The sequence below is a fragment of the Erithacus rubecula genome (assembly GCF_903797595.1).
Source record: "Erithacus rubecula genome assembly, chromosome: 1".
Classification (NCBI taxonomy): Eukaryota; Metazoa; Chordata; class Aves; order Passeriformes; family Muscicapidae; genus Erithacus; species Erithacus rubecula.
The window spans coordinates 26,708,784-26,730,139 of NC_136658.1; the positions used below are offsets into that span (position 1 = coordinate 26,708,784).

General features: G+C 42.3%; 1 protein-coding gene across 1 annotated transcript in view; it reads right to left on the reverse strand.

The window, feature by feature from the left end:
• CLCN1 (chloride voltage-gated channel 1) overlaps positions 1 to 19,181 on the reverse strand; it is a 60,101-nt gene extending 40,920 nt beyond the window's left edge. The window contains exon 1 of the mRNA XM_079312068.1: positions 18,900 to 19,181. Within this exon, the coding sequence (XP_079168194.1) occupies positions 18,900 to 18,950 (51 nt within the window). The 5' untranslated portion in view covers positions 18,951 to 19,181. The remainder of the gene's footprint in view (positions 1 to 18,899) is intronic.
• Positions 19,182 to 21,356: the final 2,175 nt, after the last annotated feature.

Sequence of the window (21,356 nt, forward strand, 5' to 3'; positions counted from 1 at the left end):
GATTCCCCAGCGCCGTGTCTGATCTCAGCAAAAGGCAATAACTCTGCTGGGATTGAATATCAGGTGTGAGAGGAGGGGAACTCCTGAAGGAGAGGGAGGGGGCAGGGGAAGGAGGTGGTGTGGCAGCCAGAGCTAGAAGCACAGAGACAGAAAGCAGAGAGGAGGAAGCAGAAATTATTATCCAGGATATCTCCTCTTTCACAGCTCCCCATCCCACGCACTCCCTGTTTGCAGTGGGAACAAAGGTCAGCGGGATTCCTCATTTTCTCCCCAGATACCAGGTGTCCTAAAGACTGAGCAACAATCATAAGGATGCCAGCAACTATGGTGAGATGGAATGTGATGGGTGTTCATTCAGTGTCCCAAGACAATTTTTCCAAGTCCACAGTTCACAGCAGCAAGCCCTAATGGAGGAGTTAGGCGTGCCTGTAAACTGATGAACATTACAGTCTAATCTCAATCTTCCCAGGTGTTCTTATGGGGAATACTTTGCATTTCAAAGCACATCAACAAACTGCTCTGTGGGTATTCAATTATAGGTGTAGGCAGAAATGTAATTCTTCTTGATGCTCACTTTTCCACAGACTAGAGCATTCACCAGCTTCTCCTCTCCACTCTGCTGCTGGCTTCTCAGCCAGGGAGAGATCAGTGAGCTCAGCCAACACCAGTGAGCTACCAGCCAGCAATAGGAATGAGAAGCACGTTACAACAACTTGGCCTAGAGATACCTCCCAGTACTGTCAGTGTGCTGCCTGTAACCATATGTCTTCTGAGGACTATTAATTAAGGAGGAGCAGGGTGTTCAAGGTCCCAGAAACTGTGTACAAGGAAAAAAAACATTGCACATGCCGAGCTAATCATTCTGAGTAAGAGATTTGCAGGCAGGATAGGGTGGAGAGAAGGACAAAACACCCTTTTTTGGGCCCGGAACAGTGGTCTCATTATTTCATTTTGAGACTCCTGTAAAACATTTCTTCTTTTGCTTTTTTTTAGTCTGCATGATCCTCGAGAGTAAGGTAGAAAGAAAGTCTACATGAGGAAGACACTTAATTTCTTGCACAAACCACCTTCTCCATGTTCTTGCTAAGATATGGATATTTTTTAGCAGCAATATACACATGGGTAAGGTTAACATGTACAACCTACAACTGGTATCAGGCCAGGCAAGCAATGAATATTTACGAGAACAATACCAATGCTCCCCAAAACTTACAGGCCTGTGTCATTCTCACCAGCACTCACTTTACTGTCAACAAGCACTATTTTCTGGAGGAAGACTGTGCCCCATAGGTATGACAGAACTTGAAATGAATCACCATAAAGAAGAATTTCTAAGTGACTGTGTCTAGGAAATCAGAGAAAAACATTTGTTTACCCTCACAGATTAGAATCAAAAAGGCATTAGTTGCTTCCAGCCTATTGAGATGCTTTTGGAACACCATTGTAATTATAGCTTATATAAAAAATGATGCATAATGCATAGAATATAGGTTAAAAATTATAAAAAGCTGTTTAAAATATAAGGTATAGGAAGCGCAAAAACCGAGAACAGTACGGCTCAGCAAACACCAAAGCTGTAATACAGCACCAGATATTCAGTCACTATTATATGTACTGCAGGAAAACACTCATCAGAGCCACTGCAGAAAACTAATGGGAACCTTTAGCTGAAAGTGCACTCTTCTAGCTCTTGTTTTTCAAGAGGCACAAGAATGGCACATTAGAAATTGCTGCAGTATCAAAATGAACCCTCTTCTGCCAGCTAATCAAACTCTACCATCTGTCTTGCATGATACTGTTGTGGAATTTCCACAAGAAATAATGATATAATAATAGCCTAAAATAGGATGATTCTACCCTGAAAGTCTTTCCCCAAGAACTATCCCTCTCAGCTTCCAAACTAGCCCTGCCCTCACTCACCTCATCCATAAAAGCATGAAGGACCCCAAGGCCAACCAAATAACTCCAGATGCTACTTGAACAAAGATCCTTTACCATCCTCATTAGGAAGACATCCTACAAACCCCCTGAGCTCCCAGACATGCTTCCCACAGTGTAACACACCTCAGCCTTGCATGGGATGGTAGAGTGATAACCACTCAGCTGGTCCTGAGCAATCACTGTGTGTGTGGTGGTACCTATGCACCAGCTCACCTGCAGCTAAGGACCTCAGATTCAGCTAATTCGCACCTCTCATCAAATAGTATCTCTGCCTCAAGTCTCTGCATCCAGATAATGTCTAGCAAGGAAACAACTGGGAACTGAAATTCATCTTTTCAGTGCATGACAAAATATATGCAATCAGTAGAGATACTGGATTTATGTCATAGTTGTTTCCTTGTCCCGAACACTACTGAGCTTATAAATCAACAATCTTCCTCTTTCCTCTAGGAGGTAAAAGCGCTTTGTCAGCTCTCTGAAAATTATTAACAATCCTTGCTATTTCCCAAGGAACCAATAATCTCTGTCACAGCCTCCAGCCTCACTGACACTACCCTAGTTAAATTCAAAGCACCTAATCTCAACTTGTATTTGCTCTGAGATCTGCTGCTTCTATTTCACACTCTCAGAAGAATTTGTAGACCCAACAGCTTGTCCACTTTTTCCAGCTGTCACAATTGACCTAATGAAAAGTTCTGGCTTTACTCATCATCTTTTACATGGTTTCAGATCTGCAGATATAAACACTGAATACAGAGAACACCCTGAAAAAAGTCTGCCTTTCTGCACTGCTGCTGCCCAGCAACTACTGCCAAATTTCCCCTATCCCTCTTCCTGTAATCTCCTGCCACAGCTTTTCTTTCTATGATTTCTTTATTGCCTCTCTGTCTTGCTTTCTATCTCTCAGGCCTTGCTCTGCACTTCCACCAGAGCTCACCAATGGAGTGCTGCTGTTGCTTCAGAGGTAACCAGCAGACTAAGAAGATTTAGCAGAGAGCTATAGGAAGGTGTAAAAATTAGATGAAGTTGTCAGAACCATCTTGCACTAGCCACAAACACAGATGACAGTACACATGGCTTGACTCCTCAGGTGCACCTAAGTCTCTTGCAAAGGCTCACAAAAGTTTCTAGACTTCCCCGTGGCATGCAAAAAGAAAGTTACACAACCTGCTCAGACATTTTTTTTTCCCCTTTGGATATTACAGGCCCTAGTGGGACTACAAAGTGTGTTTCAAGAAGGACATGTTTGTGATAGACAAAATTATAGCTACAGTCCAAATTAGAATATTAAGTGACAATAAAGGGAAGAATAGAAGTTGGAAGAACTGTCAGCCAAGATGGATCTCTTGTCCACTCAGGCTTCCATTTTTCTCCCTCCTCAGTTTTCTCTCAGGTCTTCCTTTCTCTGTGTTTTTCAGGATGCAGAAATACAACTCCTAGCCTTCCCATCCTACTGCCTTGATAGTAAAAGTTCTGAGAAGCTGATGGGGAAGGGGTGTAAGGATGATTCATGACTCACACTTCTCCCATGGTCTGGAGATTTATAACCTGAAATAATCCAAGTACTATTTATCAACAGTGACAATCTTAGCAACCTTAACCCTATGCCCTACCTACACAATTATCAGACATTGTACTAACTTCTGAGACTCCTGTTTATGCCAGAGCTTTTTTTGGTTTGTTCTGTACCAGGTAGGTTCATCCTGAAAGATGTAGACCACTTCATGACCTCACTGTGCACAAGCCCACCAGCAGACTGCAGCCTCCTCTGGAGCAAAAAACCATGTCTATTTTCCAGCTGCCACCAACACTGCATACACACACGTTATAGCAGATGGTGATGCAGAGCCCTCTGCCTCCCCAGACTGACAGGAATGGAATTTGCTGAGGCACAGTTATTGTTACTTAGAACCCAGCATGCAGAATAGAGAAATGGTCATTTAGACACAAAGCAAAAATAATACTCTGTGCTTGAGAAAGCCCAGCCCAAGAGGTCCACAAGTCTGTAAAGATAATATAAAATATAGTCTATAGGACAAAAGAAACTGTAAAGGTGAAAAAGGGAGTTTTAAAGGAGGAAGAGGAGAAAGGTGACAAAAGGATGACTACTTAACACTGTCTCTAAGACAGAAACACAGAGGCCATAAGAGACAAAGCACCAAAGGGCATGAGGGGATGGGAATCTGGACAGGAAGAAGATACAGCAAGCATATTTTGCTTCAAGCAATACCTTTAGATGGATCAAAAATGAGTGAAAAGGCAGGAAAAAAGACTTCAGTAGATGTCAGATAAGGCAGCAGCTTCTAGAAGAGAACAAAGCTCTTGACTAGGACATTGTATTAGACAAGATACCCATGGAGGCTTCAAAGAGCTACAGGAGGCAATTAGAGCTTTGGGAGAGAAAGAATGTTGTGAAAAGGGCTAGGGTGAGGGAGGGAGACTGGAAGAAAAGACAGTTTTTATAGTAAAAGAAAGAAATAGATCATGGACTGAGGCTTGAACAGTAGCAAAAGATAGACATTTAAGCTGTGCAGGGGCACATAGTAAGCCAGGCTGGATATGAAGAGACAATGACAGAGAGCTCTCAGAGGACACTTGAAAGAAAGGTTGAGTTCACAGCAAAAAGTAAAAAGGAAAAGACCAGAAAGTTTAAGGGCTTTCATCATGGAGAAATAACAAGATAATATGATGATATTCAAGTGGACATGTACTGACTAATACTAGACTGATTAGAGCAGAATTGACAGAAACAGGGCAGATTTTGAGAATAATCAGCCTTTGATAACTCAAGAAGAAAGATGCAGAATGGGGGAAAAAATCTCACAACTAGCATCAGATAAATACTTACAGCAACACAAGGACATGAAGGAGCCATTGAAGTAGCTGTTGGAATAGAGGAATTTGGAAGGAAACTTGAACAGATCAGGATAGGGGCAGTATGGCAGTGCAGTATGACATGATATGACAATATGATATGCCATGACTTGGCAAAAACCAAATGAGCTTTAAAGGGGCAGGGTTATGTCCCAGTTCCAGAAACAACCCAACTGTGACAGTCTGCACAGAGCACCATATCCATGTTGTTGATGCCATCTAAGGTAAATTACTTGTCAACTCAAGGTTGTCTTGTCCTACATCAAAATATGGTCACAGGTTTGAATTGAGAGCAAAAAAAAAACATGCAGAGAGACTTAAGCAAACCCAGCAACAAGAGCAAGATGCAGAAAATCAGCAAAATTAGGCTTTATGAACGGATCCAAACTCATTCAGAACTTTGAAGTGAATCTGACTGTCCTGATGAGCTCTCAGGTAAGACCACCAGGCTTCAAAATTCAAAACAGAATAGCCTTTAGTAGAATAGAAATAAGGTTATTTGATTGTTTTAAAGAGAGAAAACTTCAAACATAGAAGCCAGGAAGCACAGAAATAAATATATAGTCTATACACAACTCTCCCTCACCCACTGTGACCTTGGTTGCAATTAAGTTGATGACCTTCTGAGCTGCTAAAATTTTGTGCTTACACTCTATTGCCTAGGAGATTGTTTTCATATCTCCACAGCTTGGATGCCTCCTCCCTTACAGCTGCCCCCTTCTTAAATTGCAGGCCTCAATTCCCTTGGTGATTACCAAACCTACAGCACCTCATAGTTTCTATTAAATAATTTCTTCTTTTCATCTGCTGCAAGGCTTTCCAAATGAAGAGGTGTATTACTGGAGGCGTAGAACAGTGAATGTCTTGTCTTAGGATAAACCAAGAACAAATCAAATAGGCACAGTGTGTGTACAACTACCAAAAGAAGAAAAATAATCACGAAAAGGTAATATTACTGCAGAAAAAGAGAAAACTTTTCTAACTGGATTGTGCATGCAAAAGCAACTAAAATCAGTGAGGACTAGTAAACACTCAATTAACTGATTGAAGTAGATTCAGTGGATTTCTCATTTTTGGATTTCTTATTTTCTAGGAGAATAATTCTGCATCACAAAGATTCTCTGATGTAGTCAGCCTGAAGACATTTTTAGCAGAAAAGGATCAAGGAACATCTAGGAAATACAAATTTACCTCTAATGATCAAAACTTATTAAGGATGCCTTTAAGCTAGTGAATTTGTTATTATTCCAGCCCACAGAATCTGCAGCTTGTGCTTTTCTTCCCCATCTCCCTGTAGATTGCTTGTTGCACAGGTAAAATGAATAATTGGCCATTCAATCATGCCAAGACACACAGCCTGACCAACATCACCAGGGTGGAAAGAAAGTGCAGTGATGAGCTGTGCAGATCTGGCCTGCCAGAGGCTCCTGGGTTTGAATTGGATTTGGCAAATTTCAAGTGGAGAATGATGATTCTTATGTAAAATGTGGCCAACTATGAAGATATGTGGTCATAGTTAAAAAGTTTAGGAGAAGGAACTGGCTTGTAAAGGGAAAATTTTGGGGAAAGTTTCAAGGACATGTTTGTAGTATGTATGAGCTGGGGTAGGTCAAGAAGAAGGAACCATGAGTATGGACAGAGTACCTCCAAGAGGCCATGGCTAGGATTAGAGATATACAAGAAAAAATATTTCATTTTGCGGATATACATTCCACATTCAAATGCCTGGAAAGTAATTTTACTGAAGCCCTGTGATCTGTAGTTCTCTATGAGAGTGATCACATTACCTAATTTAGGACACTTGAGGAACAGGCTGGTTGAAAAGGACAGTCCTAATATTTTTATGTACTAGAGCTAGTGATCAAGAAGCTTGATGAAAGGAAAAAAAATAATTTTCAGTCAGCTCAGGTCTTCATTCCTGCTGATGCATGGCCATGTTAATGTCAGTAAAGAAGGGATCAGGAACATACCTAGAAATGAGGAAAGGCACTGTCTTTTCTGATTGCAACAGAACCCTAATCCACCATAAAATTTTTCTCAGTAACACTTGGCTCTTACTTACATTTCAGACTCTTGATATGTTTGGAACAAATGCTATGAACTACTTGCATGAACCATGGTTGCTAAGTACTGGTTGTTGGCAGTGTTTGTTCTATCCCATCTCAGATAACTGAGATACAGGATGTCAATAGAAGGGTTGTAGCACTTATGTGTTATCACTACCATTGAAGATATTTTTAATATACCTGATTTACTAGGACAGCTTTAAATCCTGAGAAGTTTTGACTAATTAATCCTCTTTTCCTTCTCCTTCCCCCATCTAAATGCAGATACCCATACAAAAACCTAACCCTCCAGCACAGCAGGGGTCTTGCCTGTTTTCCATAAAATAGTCCCTGGTGGTAATATGAGATAAAGACTAAGGTAAACAGAGGAAGATAGTATTTCTCTTGGCAGCCTGAATAATAAATCCATTGCAAATGAGGGCAAAGAAATTCCCCTGCAGCAATAACCTTTGCTGTTATCACTGGCTGCTGATACAGGGATGACAGTGAGAGACACCATGACATTCACTGGCCTCCCTCCCTCTTCTATCAGCCCCTTGCTTTGACTTGTAGGAAGGTGCTGGGGGAAGGGAAGAAGGGCTGCATCAAGCACGTGCATCCAGGTTGAAGCACTGGGCCCCTCTTTGCCATGAAGGCTGCAAAAAATCTTTTCTCTGTCAAGATTTTTAAACTAGAGCTGCTGCACACCTACTAGCAAGAGCCAATTTAGATTGTCACAAGGGGGAAGAAAGTGTAAGAAGTACACCAGGGCCACAAGGGGATACAATCTCCAGATGCCAAGGATACAGGTAGCTTAGTATATTAAGCCCAGAACAAGATAAATCAGCAGAAGAAATTGCAGGAAATTCCCCATAAATGGCATTATGTCCCAGGACTGTCATTTAATGTCTATGCCTCCTAAAAATATTAAACCTGGAACAGGAGTCCAGGAAGAGGCTGTAGGTTGGCACTGGAAACTATTGACCAAGGTCAGGAATGGTGGAGAGATAATGGGCCAAAGAAGAAGGTGATGAGAATAAAAGGTGGAAATTATTCTGACTTTCACTTACGTTGGGAGCTGATATTAGTTCTATGAACTGCTAAACTCAGATAATAGAGTTTATGAGAAATTACAGATTTTTGGATTTTGTGCTTGTTCAAGACCATTGCTCACAGTCCTGCTCTTGCATCATTAGGTGTTCAGAATCAGCAACAGTACCTAAGAGTACTTGTGGTATCTTGTTCAAGCACTGCCCTTGGTCTGGGGTGTATATCAACTTTTTCCTGCCTATATCAGAGCCAGATTCTATTCCACATGATGTCCATAGCATATTTTGAAAAGAATGAGTCAGTAAAGAAAACGTACAAACACAAAAAAGTAGAGATGGACTTTGTGAAATGTTTAAATCCCACTTGCTCTGCTGGGTTTTCTTGCATCAGGAAGGGTGTTGTTGCTCTCTGGCAGGTGCACTGGCTGGGTTGGAGACAGTTATTTAGGAGGAGAAGGACAGAAATGTCCCAGACCAATGGTTTTTGGGCTCCATCAGGACCATGAGCTCACACAAGTCTGCAGGCTTCTCAGACCCTTCATGCTGAAGACTCACTGCTCTGGAAAGAAGATGCAGCAGACCCTTGCCATGGCATATTTCATCTTCATCAAAGAGGAAAGGGATGCAGAGGGTATTGCTGTGGTGCTTCCCTGTACCACAGGGACCACAGTTCTGGCTATACAACTTGCTGGTAGAAAGCACAGCTGGTACCATGGCACCACCACTGCCAGCCAAGAGGTTTCTTACCCCCCTTCCTTCTCCCTCCAGATAAAACTGCTCCAAATACCATAATTAAATGCCATGGGATGGAGGTGAGGCAGGGTATTCTCCTTGCTTTGGGCAGGAGGGTTGTCCATCATCTTCCTGCAGGAGATCTTCACCAATCTAAGTGTACTTTGTGGTAGGCCCACTTGAACAGATGTGTCTGTCTATATAATTTCATATCGAGTTTTGTCACACTGGTCATTACAGTCCTGTCCTCTCTTGACCTATAGTCTTGAATGCTGGGGAACATGATCATTGCCCTGAATCAGCTGCTGAGCATTCAGACCTGCTTAGGTGTGCACTTAGATCTTTAATATCTGTGCTCTGATACCAGGTCTGAAATGTCATTTTTACCAAGATGCTTTCCTCTGCAGTTCATGGTACACCCACAGGAGGGTCTGGACCCAGATTAGAATTTTTCTTACAGAGCTGCATTGGATATAAGAGGCAGATACCACTGTGAAGGCAGGAGGTCAGCATTCCCTGAAGGATTCCTAATACACCCTCCAACCAGATAATAAGCATATCACCTGCATCCTGGCAGGGGACAGCACTCACGTTAAGGATCTGAAGCAGACTAAAGAAGGACTGAGGCCTTTTTGTGGGATGAGCTCTCTTTAGATACCAATCTGGTGTCCTTCACTAACCTTCATGTCTTCTGGAAATGTTTAACTCTTTTGAACACTTCCCTTAAGAGATTAAAAAGCTTATTTATTTTTACGTGGGTTTCAGTTTGATCCATTCCAGTTAATGTTTTGACCCATGTTGCTTCCACAGGGGTATTGACTCCCAGCACATTGTGGTCACCATGAAGCTGTGGTTTCAGCTAAGAAGCTGAATCCTCTACCATGGTATATCAGGTTCAGCTGAAATACTGTTATGGAATCAGTTGTGTCAGTCCTCCATATTCAGTAGTAAAACATCATCAGCTGATGATTGCTCACTCTCTTTAGAGAAGATCCATTTACTACAGAATCAAACACAGTGATCTGGAAAAGTGGAAAGAAGAAGAGAGAAGCCTACACATAAAAAAGAGTTGGGTTGGAAGTGGAAACCACTAGAGGTTCTGAAAGTGAAAAATCTTTGTGGAAGGATTTGGAAAGGGTGCTCCAGAGTATCTTAGCATATTCTGTCAATCCACCACACTATTATTACACTACTTATTTGCTACATAGCATCTGAGTGGTTTCCCCCAGTGGTGGAACAGTAAAAGAGAATAAAGGTAACATACAGCAGCTCAGGGCTAGAACTAATGGAGAGTGAGGAGTCCTAAGGGGAGGGACTACTTCTTGTAGATATTCTGACTCTTTCTGAGGGCTTGCATTGAGGGGCTACTAGTCAGGGTGGAGCAAGATTCTGTACCTGAGCTCTGCACAGAAAAGGCTGCCTGTCACATTGTGAACCTAATCAAAAGCCAGTGATGCATCAGGCTCTGACCCTCTTAGTCTTCCTTGTTCCAAATTTCCAGACAAAGTGTCAAGTCTAGTCTTTTATCTTTTTGTATAAGGAAAAAAAAAAGAAAAATAAGTGTTCTAGGGTCATGGCATAAGAGTAGTTGGTACTGCTTTTGAAATACAGCTGGGTTAAAGATGAGAGAACACACAGAAATTCAAGATTTTTCAGTGTTTGCCTGAACCATTACAGCTGTCCTAAAACTGTGAGTGGCATAAAGGAAGGATGGTCATATTCCCTTCCTTGCACCAGCTCTGGTATGTCTGTCTGAGCACTGTGAGAGCTAAACTGATGGAAAACATTCACATCTTCATGCAGTTAACTGCTCAGAGTCGTGCTGTGAGTGAGTTCACCGCAGGTCAGGGAAGCAGCATTTAAGAACAAAGCTGTTCGTGTGGCCGTGAATAGATCACGTCAACCACAATGTGCATGCTCACATGCAGCACTGAAACACAAGTGTAGGCAAGAGAACTTTGCTTAGCCCCTGCTTCATCTTCCCAAGAGTAAGATTTCCATGTACCTCTGGAATAAAGTTCCTACACCATGCTGACTGTTTCTTTTGTCACTCCCCTGTTGCATAGTTGCCATGTGTTTAATCCTGCTTTTGCCTTTCCCATTCCTGGAAAGCATAGGTGAACCTGCATTTCTTTTGCCCTTTGAGCCTGGAGCATTATGGACTTCAAACTAATGGAAATCAGGTTTCCAACATGCCCTATTGCTATATGGAATTGGAACTAAAAGCAGCCTGCCCTCAGTACCTACGGTTGGTTGATAACAAACTTGATGCCAAGCAGAATTAATATCAAATATCTCTCTGGTCCTGATAAGGGCTCACAGGGTGCTAGTAAGTTATACAGAGGAATAGAAACAGACTGACTGAATAATTGTACAGGGCTTTAACAGGATGATTGAGCAATAAAATTACAGATGAAAAGTCACAATAAATCTGAAGTGATTAAAGAGGAACAGACATTCTAGCTTTGCATACACAAGAATGGTTCAACTATGTGAGTTTGCAGTGTGTAAGATCTTGGGGTTACACAGAACAACCATAATGACCTCTTTAGCATTTATTTAGAGCTATGGTTAAGAAGTAGGAAAATAATAGCTAATTACAACGTGCAAGTACATCTGAGTAATGTTTGCTTTCTGCTTCCCCTAGTCTCAAAAATAATATAGTAGAACAGGGACAGTTTCAGAGGATGGTCAAATTGTGGAATAGCTGCTGCATGAGCAACAGTTAAGTGATCTGGAACCCCCAGGCTGGAAAGGACAATGAGGTGTGGAAAATGTTGAGTGGTATGAAGAAAGTTAACTGAGAAGGTTAATTTGTCTGTATCACAGGGGATAGGGTCTTGTTCTATTGAAGTCACAACTCCTTGAAATTTAGATGCAGGCAAACAGTTTTAATTTGCTTTTCTGTAATAGAAGTAAATGACAGGTTTGTGTGAGTCATTTACCAACAAGGGTAGATAAGAGAGTTCATTACAGACAACAAATTAAAAATACATTCTGTGTCATATTTAGAAGACAATAATCTTGTAGACCAGTAGGTAATTTGCACTGCTGTTCTTCTGAGTACTTAAATTAATTACAGAATTACAGGCTATTTGAGCATTGGATGGGACACCTGCTGTCTTGTCCAATACCATGTTCAAGCAGTGTCAGCGGGAGAAAGTTGCCTTGGGCTGTGTCCAGGCAGCTTTTGGATGTCTCCAAGGATGCAACAATCACTCCAGGTAAACCTGTGAGAACGCTCAGTCATGCAAAAGCCTCTTTCTTTATATTCAGACAGAAATTCCTGTGTTTCAATTTGTGCCCTTTCCATCTTGTCCTGTGATTGGGCTCTACTGAGAAGAGAATGGCTCTACCATCTTCAGTCTTCCATCAGATAATAAGACCTCCCCTGAGCCTTTGCTGAACAATCCCAGCTCTTTCAGCCTTTCCTCAGATGTGAGATGCTTCTGTCCTTTCATCATCTTTGTGGCCTTTTGCAGAACCCTCTCCATAGGTTTTATGAACTGGAGAGCTCAGACCTGGACACAGGACTCCGGTTTAGCCTCATCACAGCTAAGCACAAGGATGTGTTGTTGATCACAACCTTTGCAGCCCTGCAGTTTTCAGGCAGTTTTCAGCCTGGTCCACTTGTCCAGCCTGTGTTTAATCAGCCTACTATGAGGATGTGGTTGAAGACAAAAGCATTGCTAAAGTAAAGATAAACATAGTCCACTGCTCTTCCTTCATCCACCAGGCTGTCTCATCTGATCACTGAACTGTATGTTGGTTAAGTGTGATTTTCTCTTCACAAGTTTATATTGGCCACTCCAAATCATCTTTCTGTCCTTCATGTGTCTGGAAATGGTTCCCAAGATGAGTTGCTCTATCACCTTTATGGGGATTGAGCTGAAGTGGGTCAGGCTGCAGTTTGCTGGACTTCTTGCTCCTTTTGTAGATAGGAATGATATTTGTTTTCTTCCTGTCCTCAGTTACCACTCTGAAACACTATGATCTTTGAAAGATTAAATAGAGTGGCCTTGTAATGAGACTGACCAAGTCCCTCAGGCTGGTGGGTATGTCCCATCAGGTTCCATGGATCTGTGCATGCCCAGGTTGTTTATGTGTTCTCTGCCCTCATCCTCCTCCAAGGAAGGTGCTTACTCTTCATCATCTTCCTTAGAATCAATTTGCCTTGATTCTTTAGAGAAGGGCCCACGTTTTCCATTGCCTTAATTTCACTGCTGATACACGTGTAGAAGCCTCTCCTGCTGCCCTTCATGTCCCTCACCAGATTAAACCTCAGATGAGCTTCAGTTTGCTTAACCTCATTCTGTAACACCTGGCTAGTGTCCCTGGATTCCTCCCAGATCACCTGTCTGAGTTTAATCAGGATCTCTTTCCTCATTCATACAGGCCTCCTGCTGCCTTTGCTTGATTCTGTACTCATAAGGATGGATCATTCCTGGGCTTGGAGGAGATGATTTCTGTACAACAACCAGATCTCTCGGTCCCCTCTTCCCTTCAGGGCCATATCCCATGGAATTCTTGCAAGAAGATCCCCGAAGAGTCAAAGACTTCTCTCCTGATATTATGGATTGAGACCTTATTTTGAGTCCTTCTCCCTCCTCAGACCCAGAATCTGTCCTGGATGTTCACATCCCTAACCCATCCTTCCTCCTTTGTAAGTATGAGGTCCAGCAGAGCACCTCCTCTTGCTGTCTCTTTAATTATCTTGTGAACTTGTTGGCAATGCTCTCCAGAAACCTCCTGGATTGCTTGTGCTCTGCTCTCACTGCTGCAGAAGGTTGCTTCCAGGAACCATGAATATTCCAGTGGTCTGAAGAAAGCATCATCTAAAACTGAGATCTGTTTGCAGGACTGTGGTCAGTCCTGGGCTGACTGCATACTCAAAAATGGATAGTTATTTTCTGTAGCTGTTAAAAGCAGTGTGCTCCTCCTCACAGTTGAATATGTTGTCAGCCTCTGTGACTGATCTTCAGGCAAATTCTCTCCTCTTCAGTGTGCCAGTAGAGATGTGGGTAACTCAAGTCTCCAGATACAGACATCCTTAGTCACTATAGTAATTTACATGTAATCAAAGGATGTGTATGCTAGACTATGCACAGGTTGGACAAACTTCCATCTGAAACAAACTAGGGGGTGCACAAAGTAGTGTTTCCTCACAGCACCAATTCAGAATACTGCATGTAATTTGTCAGAGTTTTTAGAGCTACAGGTATTTGACTTTCTTTGAAAAAGTGTAGGTGCCAGTCACACTCCCAATAGCACTGCACAATAGATGAAGGTGCTCTGCATTTTTATGTGCTTCTAGAATCCACTCTCAGTGCTGATAGATGATGGGCAAATATTCCTGATCCATGACCTTTTACAAATATGTTGTGGAAACAGATGTCAATCCCCACAGCCACTTGGTCCCCTTAAGAACAAATAAGAATCAATTTCTTCACCAAGAGGCAGGCATTTGTTATAGAGATAAATGAGTTTTAAAATGATGAGCAAACACTTTAACCCTGACTATGTCCTTATTGAGGCCCAAAGACTGAAGTGTTTGTTGCAGTCACAACTTGTGGGGGATCTCTTTGCTGCCTCTATGTTCAGTGCTGAGAACTGTGTGATTAACAAACACAAATATATGATATGCCTTCCCATGCAAAGAAACAGCAATGAAATCTGGTTCTGCCAAGTTTTATGTCACTTAATAGCAAACATGAACACCTAAAATAAGCAGGTTCCAGTAAGATACTGACCAGCATTATCAAACTTATGTCTGTCTTGCCTCTACCTTATCCAGTTAACAGTGATCATTGTATAATACAGGTATGTGTAAGCTGTTCCATCAATAATGGCAGTAGCAACTTCCTGCTACTTTGCTAAAGTAAACATTGACAAAATAACTTATTTTTATGTCGTGTTTACTGCCAGCTTCTCTTCTGCATGTCCAGGCTCTCTGCTGTGATTTTGTGGAGATTCACAACAGTAGTCTACTTTACCCTGATGATTTTTATATTCTGTATTTCTGTATCGATGAATTATTTCTCATCTACCATACTTTGTATGCCACCTGCTGTACAGCTGGGGCAGTAATCTCTGTATTCCAGCTGCACCTCTACTGCCATTGTTCAGAATTATACTAGCAACAAGATCTGCCTTTTTCTGATATCAGGAATTCTAGTACATAGTCTTTATACACATATACCCCCTTCCCCAAACTTGCCTGAAATAATTTAATCTGCTGTATTGCCAAAGTAGCACATGCCAGATGTCAAAGCAATCGTGTATTTTCTTTGTCCATATAAAAAAGCTTATGGCATGCAGCTACTCTATTAGATTTCACACAAATGTGGGATAACCCCATATGCCATTTACACATGAATAAGTTTTTCTACCTTTCACAGCACAAGATCAATGGCAAAGTTTAGAGTGATTGGCATCCTGCAAGCCCTTGGAATTTATTTATTTGAGCAGGAGGCCTGTACAATTAATGGAATTGTAATTCTGGACACCTTCACAACAGAGCCCAGTACCTGAATGAAAATGGGTTTAAAAACATACTTTTCTGCAAGTGGCAGAAAAAGCCCATTCACTTGCTGCCAGAATGGTGCTCTCCAGGGTGTGGTGCCTGCAGGCAGCCTGCTCCTGGGGGGCTGTACTTGCTCCCATAACTCAGAACAAGGACAATGTGGGTGACAGCCAGGCAAGGTAAAGCCTTTGGTACCATTTCTGTCTCATGTGGTACTGTTAAACCAAACTTTCTCCAAGAGAAAGGTGTGTAAGTCAGGAATATACAGCACAGGTGTGCAGCTGTGGGTGTCACCTCAGGAAGTCTTGCTGGATGGTTGACTGGAGAGGCTGAAGGAGCTGGGATGAATAAACCCTCCCTCTGGGTTTATTCACCCCAGAGAAGAGGGTAATTTGCAAGCAGCAAATGCAAATACACCCAGAGGGAGGGTATAGACAAGACAGCACCAGGCTCTCCTCAGAGAGGCACAAGGAAGATGCAAGAGGCAGCAGCCATGACTTGAAACATGAGAAATTCATAACCAAGCAGGGGGCTGGACTGGATAATGCCAATATTTCCTTCCATTCTAGATTCTTCTGTGATTCTTGGGTTTTTTTGCCTCATGTTCATCTGCATCTTTCGTCCTCTCCAGCTTTGGAATTGGCAATATAAATCTACACAAATGATCTTTCTCACGACCTCAGTTCCCCAGGTCTCTTCTGCCTTCTAACATTACTTTCTGTATGATTGACAACACTTTCAAAAATAAAAAGAGGAGAGGAGAGCTGGGGAGAATCCCCCCTCTGGCTTGGGACAGCACAGGGAAAGGGTCACATGGGATATTTTTAGAACAGAATCCAATGGCAGTGATGTGAGGAAGGCACAGAGAAAAACACAGCTGTGAAACCCAACACTTGGCCTCATGCATACTGAGAGCAAGAACAGCAGAGAAACAAACTGAGGAGATGCAGCAAAGCATAAGAGTGAGGAGAAGGTATGTGAGAGTAAGGAGGGAATGGTAAAAGAGTAAGTTACAAAGAGGCAATGAACACCTGGGAAACAAATAGCTAAAAGAAATTATTGGAAAGGAGGAGGGGCGAGGGGGGGAATACACAAAAAACCCCACTAGCAGAAAGAATCAATAAAGTGGCCACAGCATATAAACAAACACAGATACTTCAATCATAGAGGGGGCTTAAGGACAAAAAATGGCAGTTGACTCATCAGCACTCTTATGTAGAAGGTGTGTGACCTCTGAAGGCTGAGCAGCAGCTGCCTCATCTACCATCTCTCCTCATCCCAAGACATAGACTTCATAAGTGACTTCACCCATGGATTGTGACTCTACAATAGATTTTCTAAATCAGAGGAAAATAGCAGTAATTCCTACAGTCTTTGGAGCCAGGCAATGTTCTGTTGTCTGTCTTTCATGACCAACCAGCATGCCCAGAGAGCAGTGGTTGCTTTATGTCTGAAAACTGCTGTGTGCAGCATTAGCTCAGAAGTGCTCTCTGCTTCTGTTCACTCACTAAACAAGAACGATCTAACATGACTGAGGACATGAACAGATGTAATGCTGATACTTGAGAGGAGCCTGCTCCTAAAGATAGCATTTTAAGGTGTAAATTGCTAAGATACTCAAGTCCTGAGAGTGTCTGGCAACAACACTTGAGGCAACAACATCCAGAATTACAGTCCTTTTTCACTTGCTACATAATCCTTATAAATGTTCTTAATTTTGTTTGTTTTGAGAAATAATTAACTCAATTGAGATTAGTGATTCACTGTCTTCTTAGCACTAATGCCTGGATTAGATCCAACAAATAGCTGCTCCAGTAACTAGCTGCTACTCTGCCTATGATCCCTAGAGACTTGAGTATATATGGTCATTCTCAAAGAATTCCTAACTTTGGAGTCAACCTTAATGAAAAGAGCCATAGCATGGCTGCCTCCTTATCATAAAGCTTATCAGGGATGGGTGTGACTTGAATTCAACAAAGAACTTGTCATTTGGGGTTTACCTATGCAGGTACTCAAAGAATCCAACAGATATAATTTATTACAAAATCCTATCCTGTCCAGAAGCCTAGAAGAGCTCTCAGGAAAATATTTGGGATAAATATATGAATAAACTAATGTAATGCAATACATTGTATTTCTTTCTCTCACAAATAGCTGTTTAGTAATGGACAAATAATTTGTCAAAGATTTGCCTTAGCTCAAGTTATACAAATCATGCTCTTTGAACTCAAGGAAGCTGATGCTAGTTGTGTTTTCCCACAAGCATTCAAGAAAACTCTCATTAGTCTATTTACTCTGTCTAGTCTAGTTCTACACTAACAACCTAAAATTGAAAGCTGAACAGATTTTGTTATAGTTGCAGAATAAATATAGTCACTTTATCCAAGTAGTATACTCACTACTTCTGCATCTTGTGCTGGTTCATGCTCTTTTCCTTGCCACTGCTTTTGTTTGGGTTTGTAGTATTTCCTTACAGTTCAGCACCTCGTGCAATCATTGCTTATAGTGCAAACAGGCCATTCTTAATAAACCACTGTCGGATTGAGGGTGTGTCCTTGTGATGTGCCTATGTGGATCACTAAGAAATTTACATTCATTGTATCGATTTGAAACAAAAATTTCAGTCATAAAGGGCTATATGGCCACACTGCAGATCATACAGTCTTCATTCATCTGTAAGGTACACACCAGCAGTGTGCAGCAGCAGAATATTTTTGACCAAAAACCTCTCTCCAGTTTTTCACCTCAGCCTACTGCTCCCAAAGACAAACATACCTTCTCCTTACTAAACTAGGTGCTCTAGAAACAGTGTGGCAACAGCCTGCATCCAAGTGCTTACAAAACATAGTGCAAGACTCTACTCAGATATGCTCAAGAGATGCCAGAGAGCAACATGTAAAAAAGTCTCCATCTTTCTTTGCAGTAGCTCAAAGAAGACGAGATTTAGTTTTTTCCTCAGCCCCAACAGTCTTATTTTTCTGTAAAGACTGCTACCTAAACTTTGTTGCCACTATTCATTTTTAAAGGGTGGTATTTCATTCATGCTGTTCCTTAGGCAATCTGGACTTTATGATGCTAATTCTCACTTCAGAGACCAAAGCAAGAGGCTTTTTAGGCACAGGACAAAGTGCTACCTCCACTTGTCCAGTAAAGTGTGAGGACTCATAGACATGCAATGAATCTCATTTCTTCCACTTGGCAGTGACTCTTTAAAGCAGCTAAAGCAGAAATAGGCTCAAGAGTCTGCATCCAAATGCCTGTGAAACAAAGCAGTGCAAGACCCCACTGGGATGTTCCCACAGGATGCCATAGAGCAACATGCTCCATGTTCTCACAGCACCTGTAGACACCACTACAGTAGGATCCCAACCACTTCTTGTGGGTGCTGTAACGAAGGGGCAGGGAATGGTTCTCTGTGGTTGTCTTGAAAAGAGAAACCCATTCACAACCAGCAGTTGCATTTCTGTGTAGCTCTACTCAGCTCTGATTCGTGCCAGCATTTTTCAACCGGCTTGGTGATGCAAATTTTTCACCCACAGGGATTAGGAATGCAAGGAGAACATGGCCATGCTCTCCCTTGAAGGAAGCCACTATTGGAGCACGTGCTCAGGCAGATCTCTCATGGAGTTTGTCTAATGCAAGCAGGGAGGGCATTTCTGGCAGAGTTCAGCCCCCTAAGCAGAGGAGGGAGGCAGCTCTCACGCAGGAAACACTGTGTGCTTCACTTGTACTCACCAGAGTTTCTTGGTACCGGAACGCTTTCGTCGGAGAGTCATCCCCACTCATATCCCCGGAGACAACGTCCTGTGGAGCAGGGGCTGTTCAGGGCTCTGTCCTCCTGCCTGCCCTCCCCGGCAAAATCATGGAGTGAAACAGGCACAAGGCTTCGGATAAACCCCCCAGAGCACCCTGAGAGAGAAGGTTACTGGTGAGGGAAAGACACAGAGGGAGAGTGTAACCAGAGACTCCCTGCCCCCTCCTGTTCCGTCTGCTTCCCTGCTTTAATCTCTCTCTGCTGTCCTGGCAGTGGGACAGCTCAGTAAATTAACAGGAGGTAACATTTCCTCCTCCTCTCTCAGGCAGTGTCATTCTTCACTCCATTTGGAAAGGGTGGGGAACCACGGGGAGAATGGGTACTGATGGCAGAGAGGACCAAGGAAGAAACAGGATGGAAATGACAACTTACCAAAATTAGAGACAAAAGAACCATCCTGCAACTTGAAAAGGAATATTCCCATAACCTGTTTCAGGGACAATTTAGTGAAGTGTCAGTACTGAGAGGGGAAGTTCTCTAGCAGGCCTTTGAAGACTATTCCTCATATAAATTACTGTTATGCTGTGCTCACATTTAACATAATTTTTCTTCAAGCGCATGCATTATTGTTGGCTACCTCACCACAAATAAACAGCCTTCCTTGCAGTCTTCATACCCTCATGAACCTTCATCCACTGGCAGAACTAACACTTGGTATCTTTTATATCCAGAATCACAGAAAGGCTGATGTTGGAAGGGAGCTCTGGAAGTCATCTGGCCTGATTTCCCTGCTCAGCCAGGGACTTCTGGAGTCAGTTGCTCAGGACCATATTCAGATGTCTTTTGAGTATCTCCAAGCACAGAGTCTGCAGCCTCTGGGCAACTTCCTACAGTTTTCAGGCACCCTCATGGTAAAACAAATGTTTTCTGTTGTTCAGATGGAGCCTCCTGGGTTTCAGTTTGTGCCTTAACCAAATTTCTTACACAGAAAAACAATTAACAGCACAGTTAGGAAGGGTTTGTGTGCTGTTGAGGATCCTGGAACGTCTGTGGATGCAAAGTAGAGGTCCTGCCCCCTGCCCTTCTGTGTATCCTGGGCCTCTGCCACAAAAAAAGCAAGGATGAACTGATGGTGTAGAAAGAACAAAATCAGGGTGCTGCTGTGGGTTACTGCCTTGAGAAACAGAGCACTGAGCAGCTGTGGCAACAGCTACATCCTCAGCTGAGTCACAGCTACTGCCTGCTGTACCCTGAGGCAGCAGCAAGCACAGAAGTTTGTGGGGAATGGAGCAGATAATATAGGCCACAGTTCTTTTCACAGACAACTGCTCTTTTTTTTCCCCCTATCATCTGCTATCTGTAAAGCTTTTCATTGAGGGAAAAATAAAAAATCTGTATCTAGGAAAGCAGTTACTTAGAGCATCATCATCACTTCCTAAGCTGTTTCTCCCACTAAATAACAATGAGTTATGTAGAGCATGTGAAAGATGGAAGTATCACCTTTATGAGGTTATCCTTAAGTCAAGGAGCTGTTCAATGCAGAAGATGGAAGCCAGAAAAAAAAAACTACCCAGAACTTAGAGACAGTGGGGAGCAGAGATCATGCAAAAGACCAGATATCTACAGTCACTATTTGACAGGCCATTAAGAAAGTACATTCACAGCTTTGGAGAGGGTCAGCTTGGAGTTTGCAACTATTAGGAAGTGATAAACCAGGAACATAAGGATTTGAACTAGGTCTGTGGAACTATGCAAAATAGGGGGGGGTTGGTATCCTGGTCTTAAAAACAGGAGTGGAGGAGTGTCTGCTCCAGCCTCTAGGATGGGACCAGCACATGTCTTGGGTGCAGCTGCTAAGGCATGGAGCCCAAGATTTCTGGGCTGGGCAGGAGGAATAATCAAGCCAGACTTGCAAGAGGCAGTGGCAGTTTATAAAATTCCTAATGTGTTTATTTCTGTGTGAATCCATTTAGAAAATTTAAGTCTATGCTCAGTGTGACCTTTTCTTCTCATCCTTTAAGTCACTTTGCAAGTGACTGAATACCAACAGCTATAAAGTTTGTGTTTTTCTTTACCATCTGTATCTAACAAATACAAATCCAAGTATTTTATCAATACAGTTTGAACTTTATCTTTGTCAAAGCATGGTTTCTCTGGCAGGCATTACTGTTGCTCCTTTGTTGTTGCAGCTGCAAATAAAAACTTTTAGGAGTGCCAAAGGAAAATTAAAATGTAAAAAAAAAAATCAGTCTAAACCACTGCAGTTCCAGCTATTTTCTAAGTCAGAGAAATCTGAGTGCAACTCGGAGCTCTTTGAAAGATGTAGCAAATTACACAGATGCCATCTTAAGAACTTGTGCATGCAGGCAAAACAGTTTGTGCAAAAATACAGTCTGAAGACCAAGTTATACATAGCAGCTCCCATAAACAAGTAACAA